This window comes from Pseudoliparis swirei, chromosome 6 (genome assembly GCF_029220125.1).
Source record: "Pseudoliparis swirei isolate HS2019 ecotype Mariana Trench chromosome 6, NWPU_hadal_v1, whole genome shotgun sequence".
NCBI lineage: Eukaryota > Metazoa > Chordata > Actinopteri > Perciformes > Liparidae > Pseudoliparis > Pseudoliparis swirei.
This window is the reverse complement of record NC_079393.1, coordinates 12,596,236-12,621,603: the sequence shown is the minus strand read 5'-3', so window position 1 is coordinate 12,621,603 and position 25,368 is coordinate 12,596,236. Positions and strand designations below refer to the sequence as shown.

Below are 25,368 nucleotides of genomic sequence, written 5' to 3'. Positions count from 1 at the left end.
TCCTTGACCTATCTGAGATGAGCTCCCCGCCCCCTCGAGCAATGTGGAATATCTGATTGCTGATTATGAGTTTATTCCCCATCGTGCTGAGCCTTTTGCATGTCACGATCCATCCCTCCCCGACTGAACTGATTAAGGAGCTGAAGACGATGCGACGGCTCTCAGCGTTTGCTGAAAGACTCTCAGAGAGCCTGGTAATCTGGAGTGCAGCTGGCAATCACCCACCACTGACTCTTTCTGAGCCTTTTTGTGTTGTTTTGTTGTCTTCAAGAGGGTATTTTGGCATATTGTTGTCCTTGTTCCCCTGGGCTTCTTGTTTCTGGATGAGAGCGTTCCTCGTGCTGAGCGCAGGTCGTTGTCAACCTGGCTGCTCAGCTCAGTCCAGCCTGGACAACAGCAGCGTCAGCAGAGACCCTCGCTCAAAGTCTCAGGCTGTGCTTGTGATCACCCTCTTACAGGAGCTTAATTTAGGCAAAGAAAAAGGATCTTGCTCCATAATGTAGAAAAGTTCTCCATTAGCTCATTTCCAGAGCTCACAGGATTCCTTTTTACAAATTGAAAGAAATGGCGACTTAAAGTTTTAAGCATTCGATGGATTTCTGTCACGAGGAACCAAATAGAGTTTTTCTTGCAGAGAGACTGACAGGACTGCTTTATTTGCTTGCAGGGATCCATCGCTTAGTAACAAATCAGCAGCTGTCGCTTCTAAGTTTTATTTTGTCAATAGTTGGAGGGGAGAGGAAGGCCGCCCTGTTCCTACTGCGCTGAAGGCTGTTTTAATCTCTTTAATGTGTGACTTTGGGCAACGGAGGAGGAATCTGCCCAAACAAAGCATTCTCAATTACTCTCAAAGCTGCACAGCCCACTGCTAATGACTTCTAACTGTCATAAGAAGCAGCCACAGTGTTACTGCTTATTTCTTGAATGCTTAAATGTTTTGTTGTTCACGGACAAAACTGTCATATACTCCATGGAAACCAAAATATTGCCAAGAATATTACACAAGTGCACATAGTTTAAAAACTGTGGAAGAAGAATGTCACTTGCTTTTGTGTGTTTGTATTCAAAGGCTTATGTTACCGCCTGTTTCGGTAGTTAATGGAGTTCCAGATGTGACTCCCTCAGTCCCGGTAAACAAATGGCTATTGTCTGAGCTCTGCCTCCTCGTGTAAATGAAATGTTTTCAGGTGTTACTCTGCTGTGATAAAAGACACCAGTCTCAACCACAGTGTCTGTGAAGTGATGGGGAAGGTTCTCCCAGACTGTGCATGTTTGATATGTTGCAGGGTATGTTATTAGTTTGCCTTTATTACATGTATATCAAATGAAAGTATTTTGTATGTATTTTTATACAAATGCAAATTGCGTGCAACGTTATAGTTTAGTTTAACACATTTTTATGGAATAAATTGAGAAATCTCGGTATGATTATGCTTAGATTTGTATTTCAGTGCAATGTCTTTGTTACATAAAGCACATTGCAATGTCTTTTTCATATGTTGTCACATATCTCGTATCAGCCTCATTGTTCTGGATCATATCAGCTGTCACTGCGGATAAGCCAAAGGTAAGAGGGGAAACAGGCAAAGGCATGATGGGAGATAGGTAAAGCAGATTTTCCTCTCATTGAGGATGATCAAACTACTGTACGTTTGACACACCTTTCCCACTTGAGTGGGTAAGGAAGTTGCTTTTTTCATCTTTTGACACATGATTGCGTCGGGCCGTTCTGCTTTGATCTCAGCATGGATTTTTTTCTTCTTCTTTCTTCTGATGTGGGATTATTATAATTTATACATCGGGGATTTTGTTTTTTTCTTGAACCTCAGCAAACTTGAGTAAACATGGTATACATAGTAGATTAACATTGTTTTCATTTACACATTCTCATTAGAGAGCCCTAAGGTAATTAATCAGAGGCCGTGTTTATGAGGAGATAGACACCGTTCGAATAATGTATTCCTTTCTACTCTTACCGAGTGTGAGAAAAAAGTGTCTGATCAATTCCTCCCTTAGATGTAGCTCTTTGAAGACATGCAGTGTCTTATGAGAGCACCACCACAGTATTTATTATCTGGAAACTGAAGGCTGCAGACCTTGCATATACTGTACAAACATTGCAGGGCATTCTCGCCTCAGCCTAATATTCCACAATACCCCCTAAATATAGGAACTGTATAACTCCATTTAAACCCATAGGTGCAAAACACTTTGCACAATGTAGTCTGTTTACTGTTGATGCCCACAGTCGAGGGCCAAAAGGCTTTCCTGCTTGCCTCTCATTCACCTGTCACACACAGTTACACGTAGCAGTGGACTGATGGCCTGACTATTGTTATGTGCATTGGCTTACACAATAACTCTTTCTCCTACAATATACTTTAGTGTGAATGGTACCCAACACCCACAGTATTGCTTCAATCAGGGCCAACATATTGGCTTTCTTTAAAGTAAAACAACGGCTCAATCGGGTGTGTAAAACAATTCTGCCAGGGATCAAATATAGATAGCTTCAGGCTATAATTGCAACCATTGCAAATTCATTTTGTTTCTACATGAATGTGCCTAGAGGGCAGTTCCAGTTGCTGATTGAATAATTAGTAGCCGCACTGTAAATCACGTGCTAACTCCATACATTTTCAAGTGCATATTAAATGAATGTCCTGAAAAGCGTAATTTTAGATGTCAAGTTTTACCAGTCGCTCTGTAAAACAAATTAACATCTGTTTATTGGAGACACTAACAGTAATTTTCTCGTGTCATGTCATGTAGTAGATGAAAAGAACAGTAAGCCATCCACTGCAATCACTGTGCAACAATGTCGTATGCTCATGAATGGGATAATCCTGTTTATTGTAAATCAAAAACTATATATATTTGTCTGTTTCTTGTTTTGGTCCAGAATCTTTTTTTAATATCTCAGCATTGTGAGACGTTTATTTTCCCGACAGGAAACCATTAAGATATACAAGTTTTCTACCTGGGTTCATCACACTAAAGGGAAAAGCGGAGGTGGTGTATTTCAGCAGCTCAGTTTCTCTCCGAGGCGATCCAGAGATTGTTCGGTTTGTACTGTAAACTGAACGTTATCCATAAGCAACAGATATGTTATGATGCATGTCCGTCAGATAGATTTCATGTCACAATAGTATATCCCTTGAGCAATCACAAAAGCCTCCATTGATGAGGGGTTTATTTTTAAAACTTCAGGAAAGGCTTTCTGCGGATTAATTCCAGTGTATGGTTCCCATTGTGGGGGAAACAAATTGGGCTTTACGGAATTAGGGTTTTCTGCATAAATCTAAAATCTATTCCTGAAACATACGATGGTATTTCATTTGATTGGATGCTTCTTCGTAGCATTTGAGTGAAAACGGAGGCAAAGTTTCCCAACTGGATTAGTGCTCCAAGTACAGTAATGATGGCTTGGTGTTTCTCCATTGGCCCAGGTGTGTTGTCTGAATACAATATGGATGTGCAGGGCTGCCTGTGTACTCTAGCGCTGGGAGACTATTTGCTGAAGGTCATTTGGGATCATAGCGTGCCATTAATAATTCCTGAACGCATCCAACATCTCCATCTGTTGTGCTGCATTCATCGCTCCACTTCAAAGACAAAGGCAGAATCTGCAGATAAGCATTAAACCTGCCTCCAGGCTAAGATGTTGGTGGGATTCTTTGCTGAGAGAACATATCTCTGGCCATCATGTCATGATGCGTGTATATTAGCCAATTCACATGTTTGCTTACACAGCTTGACCCTATGCCCACACAGGTAAACAAAGACTTGTAGACGCTCACTGACTGTGTATTGTGGCTGTTGAGTATGTGTGTTTTTCAGCTTTCACTGGCTGAATCCAGTGGACATGTGTGGTACTGTAATTCCACACACACACAGAAGCGCACACACACACAGAAGCGCACACACACACATACGCACACACACACACACACCTTTGCAAGCTACCGGCCTCTCAACAGGGAAGCAATTACCACCCTCTGTTGAGTCTAGTCGGTCAGCGTGACAGGGTGTTAACGGAGAAATTATCAAAGCTGATTTTAAACCAAGCATTTAATTACGTGTATTGTGTGTGTTCTTGTGTGTAGCTCACCAAATAACACGTATTCACCTGTGCGCCCAGCATGCATTCAGCGTCGTGAAATCTAAACGGGTCTCGATGACAGGCCCACTTCAGATAGGTGGTTAGTCCTGCGGGGAGTAAATGGATGTTTGGCAGTGGCATGTGCTCCCCGGGCCCGGTGGGCGCAGTGGGCGAGGAGGCGAGTGCCTGGCTGAGTGAAAGATGGCAGTGTGTGAGCAGAGTGTGTGCACACAGCTGAGGCTGTGACAGAAGACAGTGAGAGTTCCGCTCCTGCTGCTTCATCTTCACCTGCCAACGATAGAGCTCCACTTTAATTGCGTTAATAGCACGAGTCCAGAGCCCACGCCGGTCTCGGAGCAACAAACAAACGGCACTTCCACGCACTTTTCGTTGAGATGAACTAATCATGAAGATGGGTTTGATTTATTTTTGGAAGAAAGAGAACATTGGAAAGCTTTAGTTCGGATGAAGATGTTTCATAATTTACTGTAACATGGAGCGTATCATTCGATGAAGCTTACAATTATTACTGCTTCACCCCTCACATGTGGTCTGCTGATAAAGCTCCTGTGCAGATGAGTAACTCCACCATCTTTCAGCTCACAGCTCTTGTACTGTAGGGCTGACCAGTGAGTCTACTCAAATCACCATCAGCTTCAAACTGCTTAGCCTGGCCAATTTCAATTTCACATCTCTGCTGACTCATAGCCCTGTCAGGACGTTTCTTCTTCAGCATCTCTGTGTCTCCAGTGGATTCATCACACGCAATAAGAATTAATTATCCAGATAAAAAAATCGAGTCACAACTACGGCCATTTTGGGTCAAAGGATTTGTTTTGCCTTAATGTTGATATCTGATCGGGACATAACTGCAGAGCCAAGATTGACTTTTGAAGGCAATTATTTTGCTGCATTTATTCATTCATGACATTTCAGTGCGAGTTAATGGCCGTTTCAGAACAGGCAGGAAAGAGAGCAGGAAATGATTTTGGCTAATGACACACTCTCACAGTAGTCAGGTAAGAGCGAGTGAGGCGCTGCACTGGACAGCAGCTCAGATCAACATGATAAAGAGGGACTGATTGAGCTCCGTACATCCACAGGAAGCTGAGCACTGGGGTTCAAGGTTATCTGGACAAATCAGACTCCTGTTTCCATTCCTCGCCTCCTCACCACCAGCCAGCTCTTCCTGGGCAAATGAGCAATTCTGATGTCTGCATGTGCCTGTGAATTCTAATGTCATGTTAAAACTTTCATAACCGCCCATGGCAACTGCTGCATATACAAAATAAGCTATCTTTTTTTTATTTTTCAGCACTCATAGTTTCCTTCAATACAGTTAAATGGGGGTGATCCTTCACTCAAATCACTCAATTATGTGTTTCTCTAGTGAATATAATAAGTATTGATTAAAATGCCGTTCTCATTTACATCGCAACTATAATTATACATCTGTGAACTGGCTCAGCCCCCAGTCCTCAAAGTTGTAGATGCTACTTCTTCGTGTTCATACCCCTGCAATGTTACCCTGCCTTGGCTAGACATGCAGAGTGGATGGGAGAGAACGTGAGGGACAAGGAGCCTCGGTCCAACGGCGAGTCAGGCCTGGATGTGGCCATTATGTAAGATGGTCTTATCAGGCTCTACCTCCTGCTGAGCCACAGCCGAGCCTCCCGCTGCTCCCCCTGCCTGGTGCTCCCACAACCAGGGCCTTCATTAGCAGGGCTAAATATCCCCGTTCTCTGCAATCTCTATCATTTCTTGCCTTGAGGCAATCCGATAATTACCTGTTCTCATTTCCCCTCCTTCTGGCCAGCAGGGAAGTGTTCTGACTTGCATTAGTTTGCATGAAATATTATCAGAATATTGCACATTTCTCCATCCTGCAGCTTCTGACACGGGAAATATAGAGTCACAGGAGCTGTGATTGACAGGTGTCTGTCTTTCCTATTCCTCTGAGAATAGCTGCTTTTGTTCTGGAGTTACAGCAATCATTTTGATGGAAGGAGAAATGAGTGCGTAATGTGTATAAAGGCTTTGTTGCTTTGTTTAACCTCCGTCTGCCATTATTTCTGGGAAGTATTGTTCTGCGTTACGTCAGTCTTTGTTACCTACAAAGTAGGTGTAAAAAGGAGTCAGAGATTTTTTACATTTAAACTCATCAGTGAGTTTTCCCCATACAGAAAAAAGCATAGAATAGAGTAGCATCTTCCTCTCTGTGAATCCTGTGATGGTTTTGCGAGAGAAACAGATGAGTGCATGGCATACAGGGCCTCGGAGGGGAAGACATCTTGAGTGGATATAGTCAGAAAGCCAGGAATTCCATCCAGCGGCACATATTCTGTCTCATATTATTCCTATCTATCAGTAATAATTTCCAGCAGCGAGATGGATGAGCTTTACCGCTAAAAGCGAGAAGCTTTCCTCAGCCTAACCTCTGTGGTCAGTAGAAATCATGTATGATAGCTCTAATAAGCAAGGAACTGCATCTTATCTTGATGTGATGCAGTATGTCCTTATTTCTCTGATATGAATGTCTGCTACTGAAGCGCACATATAACTGCTTCAACTATCGCTGTTTTTAGGACGCAATGTCATGCGTGGTGTTTTCCAAAACACCATCTCTGTTTTATGGCACCGACGCTATGATGAACATGACATGTTTTTGCCAGTGAAGAGATTGATTGTAGCCAATTTAAAAAATGTCTTTAAATGTCATTCACAACAGGGTATTGGAATTCAAAAGGAACTTGTGTGTTAAGCAGAGGATCCGTCTGATACGGAGTTGTTGTTGATGCATGAGCCTAAGCCCATTCAGTGTCTCCCCTCGCCTTGCTGTGGGAAGCAGTGATGATTTTGGACTTTGTGACGGTCACTTTAATCTCTAATGAAGGCTCGTCCCTGGCTCTGATAGCAGAGCGGTCGTAAACAGGCCTGTCAGGGGGATTGCAGCGCGAGCAGCCCAAATGGCAAAGAAAACCCCAGGGACCAAGCCATGCTAGCATTATGGTCTAATTCACATATAGCTCGGGAAAGACACATATGAGAACATACTTCTCCTTTGGCTTCTCCAGTGTGGATGAATCCCAGTATACTGAACCTTTTGGATTCACTATTCCATTTAAAAAATAATAATATTACCCGCAAGTCCAAGTACATGCCGCCAGTCAACATATCCTCCAGAATAATCTGAGTGGAAACTAAAATACCATCAGGCTTATTTCCAGCTGCAAATAAACCCTCAGTTTTCAAGATCGCACCGCAAATTGACCATAAAATATGTTTCTAAATTAAGACACACCGTGTTATAGCATGTGCTTCTTTTAGTTTTACAACATTAGCATACAATTGAAGACAATTTCATGTTTAACATTTAGTGCGAGATGTAAATGTGTGCTCAAATGATTCTGTGAAACTGATTACTGGTTCCTCTGTGTTCTGACACATCCTGTGCTCATGCAGCATGTGCGGCAGCTGGTTAGTAATTAGAATAATCTTCTCCCTGGTAGTGATTTAGCTTTCATGACTGCAGCTTACCTCAAATTGAAAATAAATTTATAGATAAATGCCTTTGCTGTTCCCGCAAATTATACCGCTGTAACTCAAAGGAGCCGAGTTGTTTATTTTGGTAGTAAAAGAGCAATCAGAGAAAACAAACAAAGAGCTTTTTATGAGTGCTGTCAGATTAATAATGATGCTACCCAGCGGTGATGATACAAACGATAATTTTTCAGCACGCTCTGCCTCTCCACATAATGGTAATTATAGATACTATATCATTATTATATCAAGTATTCACCACAGATTATCATGATAATTGAAGCTTGCTCCAGGATTGCCAAGTTCACCGTGCCGCAAACTGTGATTTACTGTGCAGGTGAGAATTAGCGATGAATCCATTTGGTGAGTTCCTGTTCCATCTGTGTTTCAGCGAGTGCGTGTGTGTTTGTGTGTTTCCGTGTGTGCATACACACACGGAAACACACAAACATCCGTTGACAGTGTTAAGATGAGGCTACATATGTGATACATTGTTTTTCTCCCAGCTTCTGTTCTGGTGTATCTGGGCAAATCCCGTGGTGATGAGGCGTAGAGTCTGTCATGGAGAAGACATAAGCCTTTCATATGCATAGTAGAGATAAGAGGCAGCCATTTTATCAGGCGAGCTGTCGCTCCAACATGCTTGCGTGTTATATGTCCCCGGGAGCGCCTCCAGAAACATGTCCCTTCAATGACACGGCCCATGCTCACCAAGAGGACGCCCGGTTAGTGCCGATCTCTAACTTGACAATTATGCCAATTACACCAGGCAGCAATGTTGACAAACACACCAGGAGAATTGCGGCAGCTGATTGGTAGCTGTGTTCCGAGGTCCCCCTGCTGTGACCTCGTCTGTAATTTAACTAGCATGGAGGAGAACTGCAATGGGTTTTCTAGAAAATTCCCCAAGCCTGATGTTCTTTTGTGAGGGGGCAATGTGTGTGCCAACTGAACAAGCAGAGAAATGGATCTAGTGTGTCAAGAAGGCAGAGCGAGCGAGAGAGAGAAACCATTCTTCCCTCTAGTCACCACTCTATGCGATTTGTTTCGATTCACAAAGAGTGTTGTGTTTCCTGCCGGGCCACGGCAACATGTAGAAAGTTGTTGTTGTGGATCATATTGCCTCTGAGGATTAGATCCCAAATACTGACCCCGCACCATTAGCTGCTGCTTATGTAACTCTTAAAGAGCACTACTGTTGGCACCTGAGTGTGAAGCGTAGCTGCCTGTGAAGTGAAGCAGGAGACACTGCCAATATGGACGCCCATTAACAATAGAGGGGCTGCTCTAGAAGTGTGCTCTTTCAGCAGGTTTTTTGAGCAAGAACAGCATTGTTCTGCATCGGCCTGTTTGCAGATATTCTGTTTTGAGAAGCATGCATCTTTTTGAAAGAAAAAGAAAAAAAAGATGATTCCTCTTTTATCTTGGAGCACATTAACTTTCAAGCGCAGCACGTGATTTTTATAAATTTCCGTCTCGAAATAACAAGATTCTATTTGACGGGCATGAGGTTGTCATTTCACACCAAATTAAGTGAACCGTAAATTGAAGATATGATGCGCCAGATCTTTTGCCACATTACTGGTTACCACAATGATTCTTTTGTCTTCTTTTCTCCTTTTATACTGTGGCAGTTTTTCGCTGCGATTCTACACCTTGCAGAGAGCTTTAACGGCAATAACAACCACAGATTATAGTTTAACTCTTAGGTCAGGAACTATCCTATAACAGTTCACTTGAGCTCCGGTCTGGCCGTGTAAGCACAGGGCTGAGAGCAACTGGGCTTGTGCCATGAGCATGGTTTGTATTCAGGCTGCCTCCCGGTCCAAGTAAACTGAGCTCAGTCCTCACATGTCCTCTTCACTTCTCTTACATAACATGCTGTTAAGATGGAGTTAGCAAACATTAGAGGTCAGCTGGTTATTGGAACAGTGGACATGCAGTCATTCACTGGATGAGGTATTTATAGTCGAAAAATGCAATGGCTGTGTGAGGTTGTTCTTCCTGCCATTTGTTGTAAGTTGAAAAATAAACAGTATGACCGATTAGTTATTTAGTCCGTTTTCTCTACCAGACTGAAAAGACTCAAGATGGAGGGTGTGTTAAATGTAAAGTAGACCTGGACAGATTCTGTCCATGCCTCCATGCCACCGCCCACCCCCAGCCCTTTGTTATGTTGAATCTCTCCAGCTTTGAGGACATGATGTTTTCCTATTAGCATATCATGTTAGCATGGTCTAACCAGTGCTGCCTGTTATAAATGTCTAATGTCCCTTAACAATGGCGGTGCAATGATTCACAGCTATGTTTGATGAAGAGAGGCTGGGGAATCCATTAGTGTCCATCTAAATTACATCAGCCCAACCACTGACACCAGCCTGCAGTCCACTGCCAGCTCATTGATTAAGAACTGTTTCCAATGGCCTTATGTAACTGGCCCTCTGCATTGAAAAAGCTGCCAATATTAAACTCCAGATGACTCTCCTTCCTAAAAGAGTATTGAATAATGTAGATAATGTAGTAACATGTGTAGAGGGTAGGCTATGTAGCAGATGTTTACATGCTGGCGTTGTAGCGCGCTGCTCAAAAGGACTCGATCATTCAGGAGTCATAAAAAGACATCACATTGTCCAATTAATAACCACGAAAACAACCTTCACTTCTGTGTGAGTTTTGAGATGTTTTCAAGCCATCGGGGGAAGAAGAAAACCGCATTCAAAAAACCAAATTTAGATTGCCGTTGGAAGTCTCCATTTTAATTCAGTCAACTCTCTTTAAATCCCCCCTTTGGTTGTGATAAAAGAAAAAAGCATTGTCAATCAGGTGAACTAATGGGAATGTGCATTTTTGTAATTCACTCAAAAGGAATGGTAAATTGAAAGGAGTTTGCAACCTTTTAACACACTCACACACACCAGCGCTGACAGTCAAGCTCCATTATCTGACAGCTGGAGAGGTTAAAAATAACTGTGCTCGCAGCAAATTAGACGTATCATTTGGCTTCTAAGTGAGAGATGAATCTTTGTGTGGATGCTCCTGCCATGCCGTGACACAGGGGCAATATATCAGGCTGTGTTTGCCTGTCTTTCTCATAAACTCCAAATGGAATTGTAAACAGATGAAGCAATTTTACCCCAAATGTATTCTCACTGAGTCGCTCCTACAGTGAGAGGCCTGGCTACCATAGACATGTACATTACTGCGCCATGCACTCTCAAGCCAAGCTACATAAATCATCATTTGGCCGCCTGCAGGGTTATTGGTATCGCTCAAAGACAATCCTTGAAGTGTTTTATTTGTGTGTGTGTGTTTATTTTTATCTGACGATAAATCTGATGTTATTGCACATACGTGGGAAGGACTTTTCAAAATCTCACTGCCTGCTATCTCGCAGATTCACACACGCTTTACAAGTTTATGCATGCGCATACAAAACAAATAAAAACACAAGGATGAGCTATATGAATCTTGATTCTGCTCGTCACAGTCAAGTTTTCCGTGTCATTCAATAGCACCTTGCCGGTGCTTATGCATGCAGTTTCTGTCAGGTGTCAGAAGGTGGGGTGTCGGTTCCCATTTAAGATGGTAAAAGAAGTGTGACTGGGGGATCCTTGTTACAGCAAGGTAAGTAAAGAGATTTCCATGGGAGGCTTAGGTGACAGCTGAGGTGTAGCGTTTCCTCTAAATACCTAACAACATCATTGTTAATTCATAGCTATTTAATCACTTAGTAAGTGCAGGAAGGATGATCTTTGTGTCATGTTGTCTCACAAGGTAATCTCTTGTATTTCCTTGCTTAAGACCCATGCTCTAAATTTGTCACCGACTGTGTGGAAACGCATCCAACCCCCGAGTTTTACGATAAGTTTTAAGTCTCCATATTTACGGAGCTCAGTGTGTCCCTGACTCAGTCTGCTTGACATGATTTATCTCATCCTGCTTAACCGACAGGTATTGATGTGATACAAGGATAAATGCAGTAGATTGATGGAATTAAAGCCCACCCTATTGTTCCCATGCTGTGCATCTCTGACACATGTGAGGCTCTTGTCTCTCATTAAAGAAAATAAATGCTTCAGGCATCCTCCCCGCAAAAGCATCAAGTGTGTGTGTGTGGGGGGGGTGCGCGCGCCTTTGTGTGGGAAGCTATCTCGGTTGTTTTCCCTCTCTATAATCTCTCCCTCCTTGTACCATGGATTTAGTCTGGCCTTGAATGGGAGAGAGTACACATTGCAGCTGACTCTTAAACAGCTGGACATTCACCCTGTCAACGGCGCCCTGGACATGTGATTACATTAAACAAAGGGCCAAGACCATTGATTATCTAATCAACTTTCCCTTATTAATTGTGAAAAGGACAAGATCACAACTACAAGTGTAGCCATGCGCCGTTATTGAAGTATGGTTGTGTTGTACCCCTGGGCAATCCCCCTCGCTTTTATATGATGCATCTAAGCCACTGAAGAAATATCATCTGAATAAGAGAGAGAGAGAAGCTTTCTCCATTTTACGTGCACAGGAGGCACTTGGCTGTGCGTCTACATTTTCGGGAGTTAGTGTGTTAACTCTATATTTGGATTCCACTGGAGTGGATTAAGGATTCTTCACTGCAAACCCACGGGATTCTGTGAGACATAAAAGAGGAGACTGTTTGCATCCACGCTATACAAATAATTGCAGGTTTCAAATCAAGTGTAATTTCAAGCACCGGCTATATGGGAGAGGGTGGGCTTTGATGTACAAATCCACAATTCAAGGAGGATTAGCACCCCAAAGGTTAGCAGTTGCTAATTACAGGAGATTGGTTATACATATCTAACAAGGCAATAGGACAGCCTTAATATAAGTGAGGATTCATTAGGAACAAGAATAAGCAGCTGTGATAAGTGGACATGCATTTGAATGACCGTAGATTGATACCCTGTAATGCTCTTCTTCATACAGTGAAAGAAAAGAAGCACCGTCTTTTCTATTGTCTTTTCTATTGTCTTTGCAAACGGCATACCTTGTGCAGTAGGAGATTTTTAAGATGCATTGGTGAATGCTGATGTGTACAATCATATGAATTAACCTCTCGGATATTCTTCCTGTGTCTCTTACTGCAGCAACTTCTCTTTCACTGTATTTTGCTTGCAGCGTTTAGTGCTGCATTATCATAATCCTTGGTTCCCTTCCACAAACCACCACTGGCTAAATGAATCTATTATTTTTGCCTGGAGCCGATAAAGTGCAACAAAATGCAATGCATTGAAGGGAATAAAACTTGTGATAAGTCGCACATTTTCTCTATAATAGCCTGTCTGCAACAGACTTTTTACTCACAGTTGGAAGTATCAGCGCACTTGACCTTTCAATAATTTGAATGTTGTAAGATTAAAAGGATGTTTCAAACCCTAAACCTTTACAAGAGAAAAAACAAAACACAATTCAATTCTGCACACAGTCATTTAGTCAAGCTGTGGCTCAATGGCTCTGTGTGTTGTTGAGTCCCCTCGCCCACAATGGCGGACCTAGCCAGTGTGGCCTTATGTTTTCATATGGCCCTAAATTAAACATGTCCGAGCCAAGGCAGGCACTTGCTCTGCCCCAGGAAACGCTTTTTCATCTCCTAATGAATGTGCCTGAGGGGGTCCCACAGGGGGCTCCACTTCACCCCTCATTAGGCGGGGTGCTGCCTCTGCCTTCATGCTGAGGAGCAACCTCCTGGAGAGGGGCCTCCCACTTCATCTGAACGTCCCACGCTCCCCTGCCCTGGACCAGTGGACTGCACCGCACTCTGTCTCTCTTCTTTCTCCCTGTCTATCTCTCCCTGTCTCCACGACTTCCTCCTTCCTCCTCCCTACCAAGCAGCTCATCTTGTAGACCAGGGATGACAGGGATGAGAGGACGGTCCGTGCTCCTAATGTCATTTTAATGGCCTTGTTTGGTCTGTTGTGGTTGTGATTTATTGCTTAAACACACTTCTAATGTCCTCCTAGAGGTCTACTTCAGTGACTTTTTCACAAGTCAAAGACGATATTGTTTTAGATCCCACAATGAGGAACAGGTTGACAAATTAATCAGAACTGCACTGAGATCTCGATTTTTTTTTTTTAAAGCATGCTGTCTTCATTATGGCCTCAGCCACACATGTGCGTTATGACAGGCGCTGAGGGCCAGACATGCTGTGTAGTGACCTTGGTTAGCAGGAAGAAGTGAGGAGCTGCAGAACTGTGGAGGACCCCGTGTCCCGCTCTGGCTTAGAAGTTCCCTCTTACTGCAGCGCTGCACATACCTACTCTCATGTGGAAAATATTGACAGCTTCCTGTTGTTAATGAAGCAACAAAGCACAGACAACTCCTGACGGTTGTGAGGCAGCAGCAAAGGAGAGAGGGATGAACCGCCTGACAGCTGACTCCAAGAGCCTTCGCACTGGATGTAGAAAGAGCTGAAGAGCTGATTGTTATTCCAGGGCTTTTGGGATGGGTTTACGCAATCATTAATCTTGGCACTTGTTTATGTGCCTGGGATTAAAGCGCCACGGCGCGTTCACCGGCACTCAGAAAAACTGCTGCGCCAAAAAGGTAACGGCGAGGGCTCGGGCCTTCCACCGTAAGCAAAAGCGTGCAGGGGGAGGGAAGCATCTGTGCGCACGGCTGCTTAATCCTGCCATGTTAAACACAAGCAGGGCAGTGTTGGTAGGGCTATGAAAACAGCGGTGCAAGGGGAATGTGTCTCTCACGCTGTAAGCAGTCTGTGAACTCTGCGTGGCAGTAGACTCTCCTCGTGCACCCCTGTCGTCTAGGAATGCCTTTTATACGGTCGGCGACAACAATAGGAGAGGGAGGAAGACAGTGGAGTTGTTCAGCAGCTCCTCCACAGTGAGAGCAGAACTTGTGGTTATTTTTGTATTCAAGACCATGCGCCGATATACTGTCAGTATATAATATAGGAGTATGCGACTAGCTGTAAGCCCACGTAATATAACTTCACTGTGTTACTAATAGAGTGACAAGACACTAAGCAAGCAATTGACCATCAACGCCTCACTGATACTGCCAGGAGCAAAATAAAATAAACGGATTGATTTTTTAAGTGTCTGGCTGATTTCATCACAAGTAAATATTTCACATGGTTTGCAATCATAACATTTGTGTTTAATCATTTAGTAGCATTGAGGATAAATGATGCATAATGGAAGTTTTCACAGTCACTTATTATTAGCCAAGGGCACTGTATATGGATTAGATAATTGCTCTGTCTCACTTTCATTTTATTTTTGCACCTGATAGGAAGGGGCTAGAGAATATTTGAAGGCCAAATAGTGTGTGCGTGTGCATGTGTGCACTTGCACGTAAAAATGGGCTTGCATGATGGCAAAACAAAAGTGGTCCAGGTACAAACAGAAAGAGCCCAGTGGAGCAGGTTCTTTAAAGGGGAGCTCTTCTTTGGGGCCCCATGACACCGGTCATCTGTAGAAAGGTTGGGTGCTTCTAGTTTCAGCTCTATCAAGCTCTGGATCTGTGAGCAGCAGGATTCAGTATCACGAGATAGTGTAACAAGGCTCATTTGTCTCAATCACATGTCCCTGGTAGTATCGGCTGGCCATTGGTGTCATTTGTCTTCCCTGTCCTTGCCTGCTCTTTTTCAGCTGATGAAAACCGAAGACCTTCAAGCAGAATGTCAGAGATGCTGTAAAAAGTGTTCATCAGCTTAGCAGTAAAAGCTGTCGCGTATCCGCGGTGTGCAGTGTTCATAAAACTCATAGACGGTAGCGTTCCTGATTAACGGTAGACAGACCTGCACCTGTTATGGAGACTGACTTTTTCATTTGGAGATTATAATGCATTATAATAATAATGATAGACGTGCATATGATTTAAAAGCTTGAAAGTTTCCTTCCACAGTCGGATGTCCATTATATAAGGAACAATTCCTGGTGACTAAGATATAAAACATTAGCAGGCAGCGGGAGCTAGGTGAAGACGTTGCTGACGGCCTCTGTGTTGTTATTGTTACCCTGCTAGTTCCCGTCATCGAGGAAACATTTAACAATCAAACTTTTTAAAAGATAATGTTTCATTGAAACTGTGGATCTTCTTTTTTTTTTTTTTGTAGAGCTATTACGTGATGACGTGTATTTTGTTACCTCCCTCAAATTTATTTTAAATGTTGTTTTAATGCATGTGCCTGCGCAGGACTGGTGTCGGCTGCAATGGAAAATACTGACTTGCGCCATAACTGCAGGCTTATGCTGAGTTTCCCTCTTCGATGGAGCAAATCAAGATCATGATTACTATCTGGCCCGTGCAGCCGGTCTGCATTGTCTGGAAACATGTTTTCCTAAGGAGACCACAGAGGGACAATTACTGTCAGCTGAACTATTCAGCCTGCTCTCCATGTGTGTTCTGGCTGCGTGCCTCTGACCCACCGACCCTGAGCCAGCAGCATGAGATGGGACCTCCAGCATCCCCCACCCCCCCACTCCCCCTCACACCCCCACTACTCTCCCCCAATATCTACTCTCACTGAAGCACCCACAGATAGGCTTGGGCAATTGTCTAAATTGCCCACAAAAAAAAATGCTCACGCCTCTGGCAAATAGACAATGCAGGAAGTTGTATGAATGTAAGTTTTGATTTCTTTGTGTGAAACAGTAGAAACATCTTATTCAAAAACCCGTAGCAGAATCCCAGTTGTCTTAAAGAAACGCATACTAATACAGCAATTATAGGAGGAAGAAAGTTGTACAGTGTGGCAGTCGTAAATTCCCTGGTGCAATTGAACAAGGCTCTTTTTTGTGATGTAAAGGTTTCTGCGTGTAATTGCAGTGGATGTTTGGTAGATTCATTATTTATATATTCCTGTGTTTTTCTAACGAAGCCGACCAGGCTGCTGCTGTCCCTGCAGGGAGATGAGGAGCTGAGAGGTGCTTCACTAAGTCACTGTGCAACAATCAAGATTTTAACCGCTGCCTGCTTAGTTCAAGTGGTCAGACTAAAGGTGGAGAAGCGTCACATGATCCTCCGCTAACTCTTAGAATTCAGACTGCAGCTCCTGCACCAGTCAATCAGGCGGTCCTGTGTGATTTCTGCCTCAGTGATCTTGAGTGTTGGTGCATCCCATTGCCGTGCTGCACAATGCATGAGGAAAGCAAACAATACACAAGCAACTCTGACTCCGACTTGGAAAAACCTCAATTTCCCTTCAAAATGTGTGTCGTTATAATCTAAGATGTATCGCATTTAGATGTGTAAAGGGCCCAAACCAAATGATCTAAATCATTAAACAAAGCATATAAACATTTGCAACCCAGATTTATTGTATTCAGCTCTCATGACTGACTAACTCGGAGCTGGTGGCTGCATAAGTGAGTGCCGTGTACAGATTGTATATATGCCACCAGAGTAAACAGTGTGAGTCTTTCTCCCTCATGGCACACATGTACGCCCCCACGCACAAGCTAGCACACACAAAGGGGGCGTGCCCTCCGGTCCCCAACACAACTTTGCCTGTCACGGCAGTCACAGGCGAGAAGGGAATAGGTGGGGGGAAGAAAGATAGACGGAGTGATGGGGAGAGAGATTTGAGCTCAGGTGGGGCAGACGAGGGGAGGGGAGAGGAACGCCGCGAACATGCTACCCTTCATGGCGCGCGTCTGCTCGGTAAACCCAGGCTTTTGTTGTTTCCCCTAGAGTGCAGGCGCGCAGACTCCCAGTCAAGAAGCTCGTCAATCTTTGCCACAACACCACATAAATTAGTGCCCAAATTACTGTTACGCCGGTGGAAAAAGAGACGTGGAGAGAGATGTCTTGTGCTGCGGTTTGGGAATACATCTTCCCTTCTCCTGCTCCCCCCTCGTAGAGGGTGTCAGAATGCACTTCAATAAAACAGTGAAGTAAATACAGGGAGAGACATGAAGAGAGACGCACTGCTGTGTTGTACAGGCAACTGAAGTTGGCCAGTGTTGAAATATTAATAGGCCTCACGCACAAACACAAAGATAGACGCTTGAGTTCATCCAAAAAGCAGACAAGGGCAATGGTCCAGACCTGAGCTTTAGCAAAGTCACCGCACTGCTATGAAGGAATAATATGGAAAGACTTAAAGCGGAAATATCTCTTTAAATATAGCTGGTCTCTAGTGAAGGGGGATCAGAGCTTAGGCGGCGAAATGATTGGGGGGGAATTAGCAAGGCGCAGTATAGAGACACCAAAATGTGCCAATTATGTCTTTACTTGCCCTCATCCCTTTGGTCCAAAAAAAAAATTCTGACTTTGGCGTGTTTGTAGGTTGAATGGAAGAAGTGATGATACAGAGTTTTGGTCTGTAGGTGAATTTCTGTACACGCGCTGTGTGCTTTCTTTGTGCTACAAACCTGCAAATGCCATTAGAACAGCTGTATGGTAAAATGCCAACTGCCTCCGATCCCTAAACAAATAACACATTAATACTATTCAGCCTGTGTTCCGTTGCACAACTGTCCTTTGCCGCTGACATTCAAGTAACATTTCTTCTGCTGCTTAAATGGGAATAAAAAAGTATTGTGTTGTGCGACTTCACATGACAGCACAGCCCCGGCAGATGAAAAGAGGCAGATTTCTGATTCCAGCTCTTGTTCGGCTGTCGTCTCTCCACCGCTAGATCTGACATTGGTATCTGTTTAAAGAAGACTCTTTATCAACCGACAGCTGATCTCCAAATGGGCAAAATGAATCGCTGCACATAATGATGGAGGAACATTGCTTCGCGCACATTTGCCAGCCGGTTCAGTGCCTCCGGTGTTTCTATGTTAACCGTGTGTACATTTTTACAAGAAGGCATGTGTCCTAATAAACTTTTGTTTGTTTTGTTTGCCAAAAATATTGGAAATGGAGGCTGTATTAACACAGTTTGTCTGATAGGAGAAACAATGTTAATCTTCTCATAACGCTGTGCCCTGTTCAATTCCTTACATAATCTCTGACATGAGCCCGCTGGCTCGCGTCACTGTCATTGACAGCTGTCAACACAACACGGCCGACGCACACAAATACTCACTCGGAGAGGCAAATGGGTTTTTTTCCCCAAACTGCTTCACATGCTTTCTTTCAGAATGATGTGTGTTGTAAATGAGCCAATGAAAAACATAACGGCTCTGCATAAAGGAAAGAGAATATAGACTCCGATCTCAGACCTCCGTTGTTGTGCACATCTATCATGAATCATCAGGCCATGAGAAAATGATTTATTGGTCCAATCGAGTAATGGGTTAAGCTCTTAGCATTATGACGGTGGCCTGGGCATGGGTCTGTAATGTAAGAGATAATCTTAATCCGTCAACGTTATGTCAGTAGTCCAAGGGTTCAGTGGAAGCAGCCAGGATATTTGCACAAGCCTGTAGGATATATATTTTTTATTTTGTTTTGTTACCAGCATGCTATATCTCAAATTTAAACGATATAATTCAGATAATTATGCAAAACAAAAAATTTGTGGGAAGCCAATTCAAATGTTCCATATGTGTGTGGATGTTTACATTTGATAATATAGTGCACTATACTGTAGGAGCTAAGAATAGCAGGTCCTCTCTTTTGCATGTAATTGTTGATTTTCATCAAGACTTGAAACTGCATCGTGACTACCAAAGTAGCATCATTACTAAATATTTCACTACTTTTTAAATTTATTTCTCATCTTCACAGTTGTATTGTGTCTCGTGAATCACTCTCTCTATCATTGAATGAATCAATAGGACATTTGCAGCACAGAGGGAAGAAGTGTTCTGTCTGACGGTGTCTGCCTGATGCTCATAACAATATAAACTATGACAGTAAGCTGTTAGTGTGTTTGGCAAATTGTTCTGGGTGTTCACATTTGACGGTCAGTTTCCAGGTCTTTGATAGTGGAGAGTGTAGTTTTTAGCAGTGGGTTGATCTCAGGGCTGTGGAGAAGAAAGTGAAGGGCACTGGGTGAACGTGCAGAGGCCCGGCTGCCCTATTGTGCATGTGCTCTGAGTGACACGTCATCCCCTCAAAGGGCCTGCTAGTGTGGTGAATCAGTGTCCTTGAACTGCTCAACCACAGACGGACAAAGAACGAGCTTTAGCATTCGGCTTGACCGTCTCCTCTCTCGGACATGCCCATTGTCCCAGACACCCACGCCACGCTGCAATGCTGCATACAGGAAATCAGTCTTGAGCCGCCGTCCAGCCCTCGTGATTATGCGCGTGGTGCGGTTGTGCTGCAGTGTGATTCACACATAATCTTGACGTCTCAGCAGGTGTCTTTGAAGTTGCCCGCGTGCAGAGGCCATCTCAGTGCTGTGAGGAGCGTCGGGATGCTGGGAAGGGCTTTACCATGGCTGCCCGTCTAACTGTGCCTGGCTTTGATGTCGTACACAGTGCAGGCAGTGCTGGCTGGCCGGGAAGCGGGTAGGCAGGGAGGCAGGCAGGCACAGGGAATGGGATCAGTGGCACTGCACTGGTCAAGCTCAAGCGAGCCAGCAGCTGCCTGTTTCACACCAAGAGACAGTTAACACCGCAGCTCATGTCAATAGATATTGACTGCCAGATTGGGAGTGCTTATGAGCGCAGGCCTTTTTGTTTGACTGATTCTCCTGTGTGAATTCAGTTTAACCCTCCTGTTACCTTAGGGTACATTTGACCCCATTCAATGTGTAACCCTCCTGTTACCTTTCGGGTCAATTTGATCCCATTCAATGTTTAATGTCGGTGTTCTTTCGGGTCAATTTGACCCCAGGCTGTTTTTCACTGTCAAGAAATATCAACTTTTTTATATATTTAAAGGGCTATTTAGGTAGTCAACAAACAAACATAAAGTACCTCACACTTAAACTTGGAAAACAATATTAATTCTAATAATTTTCTGGAGGTTTTAATTGCTGGGGTCAAATTGACCTCGAGGGTAAAATATGTCAGTAAATATAAAGGTAACAGGAGGGTTAAACATTGAATGGGGTCAAATTGACCCTAAGGCAACAGGAGGGTTAAATCATCCTCAGTCTCTAAAGTGTAGCATAGGGGCCCCATGACCAGCCACACAAGACGACAACTTACACAGACATACACGTATTGACTTAGGCTGATGATTGTAGGTGACTTCAGGGTGTATTTGATCTCCATTGTGTCAATGCTGGGTTTTTATTCTCCTTGACCCCTCACTCCACATCTCTTTGAAAGCAGCTTATCGTAGTGTGGAAATTACTTTATGATCAGAATGAGGTCTTCTCTCATACAAGGAACGACAGAGCCTGTCTCAGCCGGTCCAGAGACAAACCCTTTTTACTGTTGAGTGCACTGAGCATTCAGGGAGTGAGAGGGTGTTAGCTGGTGAGGCTGTGTGCACTCAGGGTCTTCCTGCTGCAGATAGGGCTTTGTGAGGCATGCTCGTCTATGTGTATGCCCTGCCCGGCCTGGCACCCTCGTGTCTCTCCTCCTACTGCTCTCACCTGATGTGGCACAGCCTCTGTCAGGCCTGAGCGAGCGCCTAGCCAGCTCCACTTCTTCAGGAGAGCTGAAGGCATCTCCCAGCTACGCTGTGGGGGTGGGGGAAGCTAGCAGCAGCCTAAGCCTGGAGCTATCAGAGGCTGGAGCTCAGAGCCAAAAGCCTGTGGGCTGGATAGGGTGGGTGGAAGAAGCTTGGCTTAACTTGGCAAGACAACCATAGCCACAGCCCTGCACTACCACCCAATGGCTGGGGCATGTCACTACAACCTTTAGCTCACTACAACCACAACTAGTCATGATTTTGGCACGCTTCGGTTGTTGTGAGTGCATGTCAGAACAAATTATGTAAGAAATGAGGCTGAAAACGCTAAAGGAGTCGAAACACACTGCACTGTTAATGCTCATGCTGGGAGAACACAAAAACAAACAATAGAGTGCACTCATACAGAGATAGACCAAAACGAAATAACAAGCAACTGTGCACAGTAAGGAAAAGATTAATTATGAATTAACCCTCTCAGTTAGGTTTTCGAAGCCCGCCTCCTGCCCGGATTTCACTCTAATCCGGGCCAACGAGGTGCAGTGCCCTCTATTGTATGTGAGAATCACAAATCGCAGGAGGTGTTGTCTGGAGGAGAATTAATTGTCCATGTTCCACCACTCCCTTTTGTTAATTTTACTGAAGTGTAGGCTAATTCCATGTAAACATGGCCGGTCTTGTTGACTCCAGCAGCGCAAGGAGAACAGACACAGATTCCTGAATGAATAGAGTGGCTCTGGGGTTAGTGGATTAGAGGCTCTGTGTTAAGGGCCTCTCCCGGGCAAGCCTCAGGGACAAGGACATTATCCACATGACACATTACAAGCTCCCAGGCAGATGATTAAAATGGGCAGGGATCTTTGGATTGAACTTCAGCAGAAGTACTTTTGATGTGATCAAACTAGTTTAAAGAGGTTGGTTGTTAAGGTGTACGAGGAATATTTGAAGCTTGGAGTCTTGTGAAGAGACAGTTAGGCCTGGCTGGAGGGGAGAGGCTGATGCAACTCTTTGACATAGCAAAGTTACCACCATTTCTTTAATTATTATAATTTGTATTGCATCTTATTAAGGCAAACTCATATTATTCCTCCCCTAATTGATGTAGAATGGTGTTGCAATAGCTCCACGTGCTCCGATTGGTTGGAGAAAACGATTACATTGTGAGAAAATACCCTGCGGTGATCTTTCCTGGATTTAGATCAGATAGCGGTGTGCGTCTGGCACTGCAGTGCACTGTTGGGACGGAGATGTTGTAGATGTGGAGGAGGGCTGTGAGATAGAGATCTCTAGAGGAAGAGAGGGTGTGGGAGGGGAGGGGGGGGGGTTGTAGCATCAGTGTCTGCAATGATAAAGCTGAGAGCAGTGGGACGAGCTGGGAGTTCTGTGTCTCTGATGTCGGTGTGTTGTGCCGTGTTGCCCTGTGGTCCGCTCCTGAAGAGAGGGCCAGCGATGGATGAGGCCCGTCTCCTCTGTGCTTTTGTCCTCTATGGCGGGTGAACCACAGGCCTGTCGGCAGCACAACACCACGACCATGGAACACTCTCTCTCTCGTAGCGTCACAAGATGTAGTTAGATGTTATTTACTCATTAGGCGCTTATGGTTTTAAAGTCTAAGAGGCTTCATGAAGTCTCCTCATGTTCCTAAATGAGCCTTTGTCGCTGCTCCAGGCTAGTATTAATCCGACTAGTCCTTTTGGGAGTTTGTGGGTAGATGGAAGTTTTCCTTGTATAAGTTGTGTTTGACACTTTGTTTACATTGGCTGCTTGTGAGAACTTAAAATATCCTCTTCCTTTTCTCTCTCTCACACACACACACACACACACACACACATCCAACTCAGTAAATATTCAGCTAATGCTCTGTGGAAGTGAGGATTCCAAAGCCACAGGATGAGATGTTTTTAGAAGCACAGTGCTCTTTCATGTACCAACGTGGATCCATGGCGAGGGTGTTGTACAGTGACTTGTGACAGCAAAATGTTGATTTTTTTCTTCTTCTTTTCTTCTCTGCAGCTCAAATCGAAATAATTCCCTGCAAGATCTGTGGAGACAAATCATCAGGCATCCATTACGGCGTGATAACATGTGAAGGCTGTAAGGTAAGACTTGAGAGACTGCGTGTGGGTGTGTGTGCGGGTGTGTGTGTGTGTGTGTGTGTGTGTGTGGGACAGGAGAACTGAGAAGGGAAGACAGGGTAATTTGAGAAGGTAAAGAAAGTTGCCTGCTGGGAAAAAACATTTATGAATGTTGCTGAAGTGTTCCAATGATTTGAAGAGGGACTGCAAAGTGTAAACACAAAGAACATGATCATTAAAGTGGTCAAGCACCACAGAGGACATCACAGAAAAGCACGATTAGTAGGACAAAGTCATCCCTCCGCTCTCTCTTCTTTTTCCTCCCAGGGACATGTCTTTTCACTTTTCTTTTCTTTTTTGTTGTTTCTGCTGCAGCGTGCTCTTCTTGAAATAAAATGATCAAAAGGACAGTGCTTTGAATTATAGCAGATTGTTGGCTGTTTGCTCCAGCGTTGCTTCCATTGAAGCTGCCTTTTGTACTGTTTCAAATGCACCAGCCATTCACAGTGAAGGGAATTTTGTGCTTAGAGTGTATTCTTGTCCCAGTGCTTGTCACCAGACACATCATTAGCATTCCTCAGCCTGCACCTTTGCTGCTGCTGCTGCTGTGTGTGTGTGTGTGTGTGTGTGTGTGTGTGTGTGTGTGTGTGTGTGTGTGTGTGTACAGAGAGAGAGAAAGAGAGTGAGATAGAGATATATAGAGGGAGAGAGAGAGGTTTATGTTCTTCCCTACTACTCTCCCTCACACAGGAGATGGAAGGAACAAAACACTAAAGAATAAACTGCTGAAATCTATCTTTAATGATTGCTAATTAGTCCAAGGCAGAGAGGCCTTTAATGATATGTGCGAGTACAAAGGTTTGGACCATAAATCATAGCTTTATTAAAGAGTGCTGCTTGTCACTGGCAGTTATAGCCTGTTTCCATAATGGCTTCCATTATAAAGCAACTTGGCAGCTGTCAGCTGTTTTCTTGTAATTAAACAGCCAATGAGCAGCTAATTAAGACATATGTGTATGGAGCAGTAGAGTGGGGCATGTTAATGATGTGCTGGAATCAATTCATTAAGTCAAAGGATGAGGAATCCAGTCGGTGTGCATTCGCAATCCTTTAGCACTGCACATGCCAGTGCTGCGTTAATCAACTCTAATAGCCCCACTGAAGAGAAATACCATGCACTGTTATCATTCCTACCCAAACACACCACCCTCATGCTGTACACGCTGATGAAATAAAACACTCTTTAAATGCCTGATTTAACAGCCAACAGTCAGAGTAATATTATCTAATCTGTATCACCACCAGGAAAACATTAAATCTCTATCAATCAGTCATGAAAACATGCATTGATCCTTTACTCCCAGAACATGTTTCCTCCCACGCGTGTTCATCCAGTAACCCGACGTGTTTCCATGCCCCTTTTCTGTCCAGGGCTTCTTCAGGAGGAGTCAGCAGAGCAATGCAGCCTACTCCTGCCCCCGTCAGAAGAACTGCCTGATCGACCGCACCAGCCGCAACCGCTGCCAGCACTGCCGGCTGCAGAAGTGCCTGGCAGTGGGCATGTCACGAGATGGTAAGTGTTTGATGGAAGAGGTGGGCAGACCCAGAAGGGGGGCACGGTAAATCAGAGGAGGTGAAGAGCCCAGGTTCAAGAGCACGTGTGGGCAAGAATCTGCTCTGCTCTGTGTTTGAAGCTGTGTACTTCAGGGATGCTGTTGTGGACTCTGAAATATCAAAGTCCTTATATGAAGTTATTGGTTTAGTGTTTAGTGAGGGCTCATTTTTAATTACAAAAAACAAGCCAGGAATGTATCTGTTTATTTGGGATTTTAAAAAATGAGTAAAGACTGGATGAAAAAATACATAACATTTTTTTTTTGTTGCATTGTGTAGCGTAAACTTCTCGTCACTATCTTCTTGCGGCAAGAAATGCGACTTTTTGATACATCCCGACACCCGGGTAGGAATGTGGGTATTTGTCAGTTAAAACAACACCATAACTCTGTTTTAACTGCTTTCTATCATTGTTGTTATTTGGTCCTATATTGATGTGGTATCAAATACTGATATTTTTGTTTTCGAGAAAAAGAAAAAAAACACACACACACACACAGAGATAATGAACGCCATTATTCTCAAAGACACACAACAGACACAGCCCAAGAAAATGGTGACATGAACACA

The 25,368-nt window shown here is 43.9% G+C and overlaps 1 protein-coding gene across 2 annotated transcripts in view; it reads left to right on the top strand.

Annotated features, from left to right (window-relative positions):
- roraa (RAR-related orphan receptor A, paralog a) overlaps positions 1 to 25,368 on the top strand; it is a 172,152-nt gene that overhangs the window by 134,669 nt on the left and 12,115 nt on the right. For both annotated transcript variants that reach the window (XM_056416824.1, XM_056416825.1), the window contains 2 exons: positions 23,123 to 23,208; positions 24,616 to 24,757. In XM_056416824.1, the coding sequence (XP_056272799.1) occupies positions 23,123 to 23,208; positions 24,616 to 24,757 (228 nt within the window). The remainder of the gene's footprint in view (positions 1 to 23,122; positions 23,209 to 24,615; positions 24,758 to 25,368) is intronic.